The sequence below is a fragment of the Oryza glaberrima genome, chromosome 3, assembly GCF_000147395.1.
Source record: "Oryza glaberrima chromosome 3, OglaRS2, whole genome shotgun sequence".
Lineage (NCBI taxonomy): Eukaryota > Viridiplantae > Streptophyta > Magnoliopsida > Poales > Poaceae > Oryza > Oryza glaberrima.
In genome coordinates, this window is record NC_068328.1 from 12,994,807 (window position 1) to 13,003,016 (window position 8,210).

Sequence of the window (8,210 nt, forward strand, 5' to 3'; positions counted from 1 at the left end):
AAATTTATTAAACCTAATTAATTCATCATTAGCAAATATTTACTGTAGCACCATATTGTCAAATCATGTAGCAATTAGGCTCAAAAGATTCGTCTCGCAAATTAGTCACAATCTGTATAATTAGTTATTTTTTAGCCTATATTTAATACTTTATGCAGGTATTTAAACGTTCAATGTGACAAGGTGTAAAATTTTTGCATGGGGTCTAAACAGGGCATTAGTAGAAAGCAAGATTTTTCTTACTATTTTTGACGGGGTTACCGTTATCCAAAGGTGGTATTAACCCAGAGGTTACTAAAAAAATATGTTTCCAAAATCAAGAAGATTACCGCACGATGCTACCACCTTAGTCAAAAAGGGGTAACGGTACAAGATTGCAACAAAAGAAAAAAATACACAGTACAATTAATATAGGCATAGACTCTTATCTCTAAGTTTTGCGTCGATAGTTTCTTATATACTCCCTCCTTCTCTAAACGTTTGACGCCGTTGACTTTTTTAAACATGTTTGACCGTTCGTCTTATTCAAAAACTTTTGTGAAATGTGTAAAAATATATGTATACATAAAAGTATATTTAACAATAAATTAAATGATAGAAAAAGAATTAATAATTACTTAAATTTTTTAAATAAGACGAATGGTCAAATATTTTTAAAAAAGTCAACCGCGTCAAATATTTTGAGTGAGGGAGTATTTTTTTAACATTGTAAAATCATATGGATCCATTTGGTGCATCTGCTATGAATTTAGAGCTGTCTGTGTGCATGTGGTGGCTGCGGCTGGCTGCGGCTAGAGGAGAAAGTGAGCTAGGAGGGGGTGACGTGGGACGCCGCGGAGGCGGCACGTGGCGGGGGAGCAGGGGAGACCATGGTTGAAGCGAGCGAGCGGGCGCGCGAGCTCGGCGTCCGCGCGGGGAGCAAAACTCCCGGGTGGGAGGAGAGAGAAGAGGAGGGGGAAAAGCTTTGAAGAGATCCGAGTTTGCGGGGGGAGGGGGTGCTCTGGATGGGGGCACCACGTGGGGCATTGCGGTGGTGGTGGTGGTGGTGGCGGAGGAGGCCGAGGTGCGGGTGCGGGGGAGGAGGAGGAGGAGGAGGAGGAGGAGGAGGTGGAGGAGGAGGAGGAGGCGCGCCGCAGCGACGGTGAGGGTGGAGGACGCCGGCGAGGTGAGGGGGCTGCCGCCGCCGTCGCCGGCGACGGGGCCGCACGCCGGCGGCGGCAGGTCGCGCGGGGCGCGGCGGCAGGGGGAGACCATCGCCAAGGGCCACAAGAACTATGAGCTTATGCTCAACCTCCAGCTCGGCATCAGGTGCGTGCGTCTGTCCCGTCTCTTACTCTTCTTCTCCTTCTTGTTCTTTTTTTTTTATTTTTTGTTCGTTCTTTCGATCCGGGTGCTCCATCCAAATTTTCCCTACATGGATTTCCTCTCCTTTTTCAATGTATTTATGCTGATTGCGCATTTTGAATTTCGTATTATGCAATGCCATCGCCAATCTACCGTTTGCAAAAAAAGAAAATGGTTACAAGGTGATGTTTATTACATGATTTTAATTAGATTATTCTGGTCCCATGGCAAGCAAAATTTTTCTATTTTTTTCAATGGCTAGCTACAAATTCGGAAATGCCGAATGATTTTACCTCCCCCTCCTGCCGGGGATGTGGCAATTTTACAAGAAGTCATTGTTTGCACGTAGAGGAAGCGACACATTGAAAAATTCAAACAAAAAATTCTATGCCTAACATGTGCATTTGTTTATTGACTCGAGGCTGAAATGGTGGTAAATTGGTGATTAATTGGAATTTTACGACAAGAAGAGGGGATTCTTATTATTGAAAAATTTAATATGAAGTCAAGCATAATAACAGCAGGACATACTGTGGGCCAAAAGCATACTTGCATATTTTCATTTAAGCAGATATTATATCTTCTTACACTAGAATAGTAAAATGCATGTATTTGCAACAGTTCAGAATGAATTTGTCTATGCTCTAATAACTTTGTCTGGGCAATAGACATGCAGTAGGAAAACAAGGCCCGATTACGCTTGATTTGAAGTCATCAGCTTTTGACCCAAAGGAGAAAGTATGGACAAGGTTTCCTCCAGAAGGATCAAAGTACACCCCTCCTCACAGTTCTTGCGATTTCAAATGGAAAGATTACTGCCCGCAAGTGTTCCGGTTGGTCATCACTCCAATGACTTATTTGTGTGTTATGTCTGCATTTAGCTTAATTCATTCTCATCAGCAGTACAACTTGTCCTGGATTGAATCACAGGACACTGCGCAAGTTATTCAAGGTTGACGCGGCAGATTATATGTTATCCCTTTGTGGTGATCAGGCTCTCCGGGAGCTCTCATCCCCCGGTAAGAGTGGAAGCTTCTTTTATCTCACGAGCAATGATCAGTACATGATAAAGACGATGAAGAAATCTGAAGTAAAGGTTGGTGCATCATGTTTCGTTTGCCCAAATGCTTTCTGAATTCACATCTAACACTTCTGTACTAAATCTACAAAGAACTTGCTATCATGTAGATATTTCTTAAGATGCTTCGAGCTTACTACAATCATGTTCGGTCATTTGAGAACACACTAGTCACCAAATTTTTTGGTCTACATTGTGTAAAGTTAGCTGGAGCTAACCAAAAGAAGGTCAGTACTTAATATATATCTGTATATCATGCTAAAGCTAATTTATTAGCCAATAGATTCTTATTAAGCCTATAAATCAATATGTCATGTCTGCTCATCTGTTTGCTATATTATTACCCAGGTTCGTTTCGTCATCATGGGAAACTTGTTTTGTTCTGATTATTCCATTCATAGACGATTTGATCTGAAAGGCTCATCACTTGGACGTACAACTGACAAGCCACAAACAGAAATTGACGAATACACTACTTTGAAAGACCTCGATCTTAACTTTATCTTTCGATTGCAAAAACACTGGCACCAAGAGTTCCTAAGGTAAGTGAGACTAGTGCAAGAGTGAGTGGTCATCACATTTTTACTCGTTGTGTTAATGTAGAAGTTAAATGTGTTCAAGCAGACAAGTCGATAAGGACTGCGACTTTCTTGAGCAAGAGAACATCATGGACTACAGTCTTTTGGTTGGTGTACATTTCAGAGACAAAAGAAATCTATTAGCAAGTGAAGGTAAGATGAAAAATATAATCAATTTAAGTTTTTGACATGGTTGTTCTATACCTTACGAAGTGCATGGGTTGAAGGTTCCTTTGATAGTGATAGTAGCAGAGCATCATCGCCTCACCTGTCTCGAGGAGATACTGATCCAAACAGGTAAAATAAGATACTTGATTACTCTTGTTCTTGTTGTCAATACTTTTCAGGCATACACATGCTATACGATCTTCCATATTGAGATGCCCCATATGCTTCCTTGATATTCGCCTTGATTCTAATGTTATGTTCAATGGGCTTCATTGCAGTAGAGATATATGATACTTGTCATCAAGAACTAATAGGCAGCATTCATTGCCACCACCATTTTACCTCCTTTTCCTTGCACTTCTATATGATAAGAAATAATTTGGCTGTATTGATGTCTCCAAGTTATAATTTTAACATCACTAAGATTCTTTGGGTGGACAGGTTTTCGAAGATAAAACTTGGGTCCAACATGCCAACAAGAGCTGAGCTAACTGTACGAAAGAGTGAATGTGAGCCTCAGATCATCGGAGAGCCTACTGGGGAGTTCTACGATGTTATACTATATTTTGGGATTATAGACATCCTTCAAGACTATGATATCAGCAAAAAGCTTGAGCATGCATACAAGTCCTTTCAGTATGACCCAACATCTATTTCAGCAGTAGATCCGAAACAGTATTCCAGACGCTTCAAAGATTTTGTGTACAAAGCGTTCCAAGAAGAGAAGATAGACATCTGAAAACACATTGGGACTCCAGAGCTACCGCAGCTGCCGACATAGATGCTGGTCATATTTCAGCAGGTTTGATGCCTCTACTTGTATATGATCAAGCAGAAGCCATCAGGCTGATCAAGGCCCTGCTTGCAGACCCCCAAGGAATTCAGATGGCTCCGATTGGGACAACGGTGCTTTTCAATAATCTCAGATTCAACAGTCTTTTCTTCCCCTGAAAAATAGACACAGCTTCCTATCTACAGCTACTTTGTTACAATGGCCAGTCTAGCATAGCACATCAATGCCAGGCTATGCCTAAATATAGCTATATACATGCATATAGAATCCACTAATGTTAGTGTAGATGCTGACTTGAAGATTCATTCTTTTTTTTGGCACACTTGAAGATTCAACTTACAGACAGAAGTTTGTAGTGACAAAGTTCAGAGATGTAAATGTTTTATGAGATAACATGTCGCTATCCTCTTGTTTATGTGTGTTATTAACGAGGGCATATTCGCCTTATGTAACTCATATGAATCATTCTAAAGTCCATAACTTTAGGAGATTCTTCACTGTTGAAGTCAATGGCATGCAGGAATATCTGAGACTGACACCATTTTTGCTACCACCTCTGAAATCAATGAAACGTATTGCTCAGGGTATTTTCTTAGCATTCCTGAACCTGATATCAACGGTAAGATGGTGTATTTTAGCTATGGTGCTTAGGTCAAAGTAAGCACATACTGTTGTTTTTGCCGGGTTGTCAGATTTCTTCCAAGATATTGGGGAAAATTAACTTAATGATTTGCCACCCGGACCCATATGTCCGACATATGAGTGTTAGAAATGTAGGATCATTAGGTGCGGATCTAGGGGTGATATGCTATTTTTTCACGAACGCGCAAAAGGATTGCACGTCAATATAGGGGGGGGGGGGGATTTGATATGCTAGCTCATAGCAATAATGGGTTGATGTTCTTGAGGGGTGAGCGGAGGGAGAGAGAGAAAGAGAGGCGTCGGACTTGGAGCTTGATGCGGCCACGGCGACGGTGTAGCGGAGTGGTGTGGCGTTGGTGTAGATGACGACGGCGGCGGCAGTGAGACCGTGAGGAATCCCCTCACTTCAAGGCCTTCCTAGATCGGAGGGACTTAGGGTTTGTGGGGAGCACGTGTGCACGGGAAAAACTCACTTCGCGTGTGTCGGTGACTCCCCTTTTATTGTGGCGCTGCGTGAGAGGGGCTCACGGCCATGGAACGGCTAGCGCCCCCAATCAGGGCGCTTACGTGCGTGGAGTGGGGAATCGGGAAACAATGAGGGCTCACACATCATTGATACATAGGTGCCAAATAGTTAAACAGTTAAACGCCAAATCTAAGAGTGGCAAATAGATATTGGAGATGCAACATTTGTGAGATGCATCTTGTTTGCGCTAAAATTGGGAGCATTCTTCATTCTTCGGTTTTCAGTTACACAGAAACTCTTCCCAATTCAAATGCTATTCATTGTCAAATTATACATGAGGAATTACCGGCCAGACGCTCTTGAAGTGGACGACATTTACTTAGCATGACTAGCTATTTATATTCACAGTAACATAACAAATATTACTTCATGTTGACTTGCAACAACTGACTCACTAACAACAACAAAAAAAAAGATTGTGTTTAGAACTCTACAAAAATTCATGCTGAACTCCCTAATTTCATAAGAAGAAGGAAATAATAAAAAATTACATGGGATTGGGATCACCAGAATCCTCCACATGTTGACAACAACATCTTTGCTATCAATCGCAGCGAACCAGCGGTCAGTGATCCGTCGATGCCTTGCCGGCAGTCGTCCGAACCAGCTTGCATACCATCAAGCAAATTAACAATGTCCCAGAGGACCAGCATATGCCAGTCGCGGCTGCTCCGTGTCAAGGGGCTCACGCGGCGCTTCATGATCAAGCTCCGCCTAAGGCCAGTCCCAACCTAAGACATTAGACATAGTTTTCATAAACTCCACATCATCAACAAACTACTATTAGATACTACTCTTTCAATACAAACACCATTATTCCATACTTAAATTTAATTCTACTTATCTCTCATGATGTGTTGGATGTTGTGTATATACTACTCCCTCCATACTCGTAAAAGAAGTCGTTTTGGACAGCGACACGGTCTCCAAATACAACTTTGACTTCTTATTTCTATAAAAATATTTATTAAAAAGTAATATATGTATACTTTTATAAAAGTATTTTTCAAGACAAATCTATTCATATAATTTTTACATTTTCAAATTCAACAACTTAAAAGTTATTCATGATTTATATTCCCAAGGTTTGACTTAAGCATTGTCCTAAACGACTTTTTTTACGAGTACGGTGGGAGTATGTCTTATGCAAGACCTGATTTTCTTCTCTTTTCTCATTTTTTCGCTTGCCACATCATCTTTCATCATAGGTGATAGCTTATTTAATACTATAGAGACCATCCTGATCATTGAGTTGGAACTGGCCTAAAAGCCGCGCAACCTCTCGATCCAGCGCTGTGGCCGGCCGCCGCCGCCATTGCTCACCTCCCGCTCTGCTGGCGGAAGCCGAAGAGTCGTTTCTTCTCTCCGTTTGGATTTTTCGTCGACATCCAACGGTAAAAAATATTTTTTTTGCCGTAACAGTATTGAGAGACCCATCATACTTTCGGCCCGGAACGATACTGCGGCCCACATGAAGCCTATTGTGTTTTTGGTCCGGAATGGGATTGCCGCCCACATGAGGCCCATTAAATTCTGGTCTGAAAGGAATTACGGCCTACGCGAGGTTTCTTTTTGGAATAAGATCACCGGAGGTTCCTCAACTTAACAGCGAGATTTTTTTGAGATCTCTTAACCACAAAACCAAAAATCTTCACCCCTAAACTATACAAAACCGTTCACTCAAGGTCTCTAGGCAGTATATATGAGTGGTTTCACTGACGTGGCATCCTAGTTAGCCAAAAAAAAATTAAAAAATACGTGGAGCCCACATGTCAGCTGCACTTTTTTTTCTTCTCCTCCCCACATGTCAGCTGCACTTTTTTTTTTCTTCTCCTTCTCTTCTCTTTTCTCTCTTCTCTATTTCTCTTCTTCAGTGAGGGAGGCTGGCGGCAGGCGGAGCAACGCGCGCAGATGTGGGTGGCGCAGCAGAGGGCAAGCGCCAGCGGAGCCGCAGCGGGCGCAAGTGCGGCGGGCCAAGCAGTGGAGCGCGAGCACGGCCGCGGGCAGAGAAGCGGAGGGCGAGCGCAGCGGCGGGTGGAGCGGCGGAGGGCGAGCGTGGCAGCGGAGCAGAGGTGGGCGAGCGCGGAGACGCATCCAGCCCACCCCAACCGACCAAAGCACGCCCTTTGCCCTCGGCCATAAGCCCCGCCGCCAAGTCGCCGTCGCCGTCCTCCTCGTCGTCGCCGAGCGGCAGCGATGACTTCGCGGTGCTCCTCGACGCGGAGCTCGAGCTCACCTCCGCCGCTGACTCGGCCTCCGCCGGAGACGACGACTTCGAGGAAGACCCCTCCCAGCCTTCCCTCCTTCCTCCTCGAGCTCCCTCATGCCGGCGCCGGCGCCTGCAGGGATGGGAAGCCGACAGTGCTGGCCGTCGTGGTCAGCTCGCTTGCCGCGGCAACGCTGGTCCCGGCGCTAACCGGCTGATGCGTCCGCGGATCGATGCCCTGGCTCATGAGCTTGCGCTTGATGTGCTGTTCCACCTGCAGAACCAATCAATCAGCACCAAGAACACAAGAAGAGCTAACCGGAGCAGATGACAACACGTTGAAATTTGTTTTGCTTACTTGTTGTCGAGAAGGGCGTGGAGCTTGATGGTGAGCTCATCGTCGTCGTCGGTGAAAGTTGCTGCACTTGAGGTCGGGGCTGAGGTAGTTCATCCAGTGGAGGCAGCAGCTCTTTCGGCAGCGGAGCAGCCCCATCGCCTTGGGGAGGGAGAGAGGGTCGACAGGGAGAGCACGCCGCTCGTCGGGCGGCGGCGGGGCCCGTGGTCGAGCACCCGGCACGTTCGAACATCTCCGCCGCCGAGCTCGCCGTCGCGCCGGCCGCCACCTCTCCTCCGCTCCCACCGCCGCCGTCGCATCGACCGCCTCTCTCTCCCTCTCCGCCGCCGCCGTCTCCGCTCCGCCGCCGGCCACCTCTCTCCCCCCGGTCGCCGCGCCTGCTTGAGACTCGAGAGAACTCGGAGAGAAGAGAAGAGAAAAAGAAAAAAAACATAGAAATGTGGGACCCACACCATTGTCTCACTTAAATGTGGGCCACACATTAATTTTAATTTTTTTTGCTGGCTAGGATGCCACGTCA

The 8,210-nt window shown here is 45.2% G+C and overlaps 1 protein-coding gene and 1 pseudogene across 2 annotated transcripts; one reads left to right on the top strand and one right to left on the bottom strand.

Moving 5' to 3' along the window:
* The first annotated feature begins 946 nt into the window (after nt 1-946).
* Nucleotides 947-4,557, top strand: LOC127767977 (phosphatidylinositol 4-phosphate 5-kinase 4-like). Of its 2 annotated transcripts, none has more exons than XM_052293474.1 (8): nt 947-1,308; nt 2,013-2,177; nt 2,275-2,440; nt 2,533-2,649; nt 2,771-2,964; nt 3,044-3,153; nt 3,228-3,297; nt 3,610-4,557. In XM_052293474.1, exons 1-8 carry the CDS (start codon nt 1,283-1,285, stop codon nt 3,905-3,907), a joined length of 1,146 nt encoding a protein of 381 aa, XP_052149434.1. In that variant the 5' UTR covers nt 947-1,282; the 3' UTR covers nt 3,908-4,557. The 2 variants fall into 2 exon arrangements, with proteins under 2 accessions (XP_052149434.1, XP_052149435.1); XM_052293475.1 differs by having other exon boundaries at nt 951-1,308; nt 3,047-3,153; nt 3,610-4,555.
* A 1,075-nt stretch (nt 4,558-5,632) lies between these two features.
* Nucleotides 5,633-7,786, bottom strand: LOC127766253 (transcription factor MYB7-like; annotated as a pseudogene).
* Between the last annotated feature and the right edge of the window lie 424 nt (nt 7,787-8,210).

Bases quoted from the DNA above. Each gene is read 5' to 3' on its own strand.
- LOC127767977 (XM_052293474.1), top strand. From the start codon at position 1,283: ATGCTCAACCTCCAGCTCGGCATCAG. The intron at 1,309-2,012 runs GTGCGTGCGTCT...TCTGGGCAATAG, and splicing joins AACCTCCAGCTCGGCATCAG to ACATGCAGTAGGAAAACAAG. The intron at 3,298-3,609 runs GTAAAATAAGAT...TTGGGTGGACAG, and splicing joins GGAGATACTGATCCAAACAG to GTTTTCGAAGATAAAACTTG.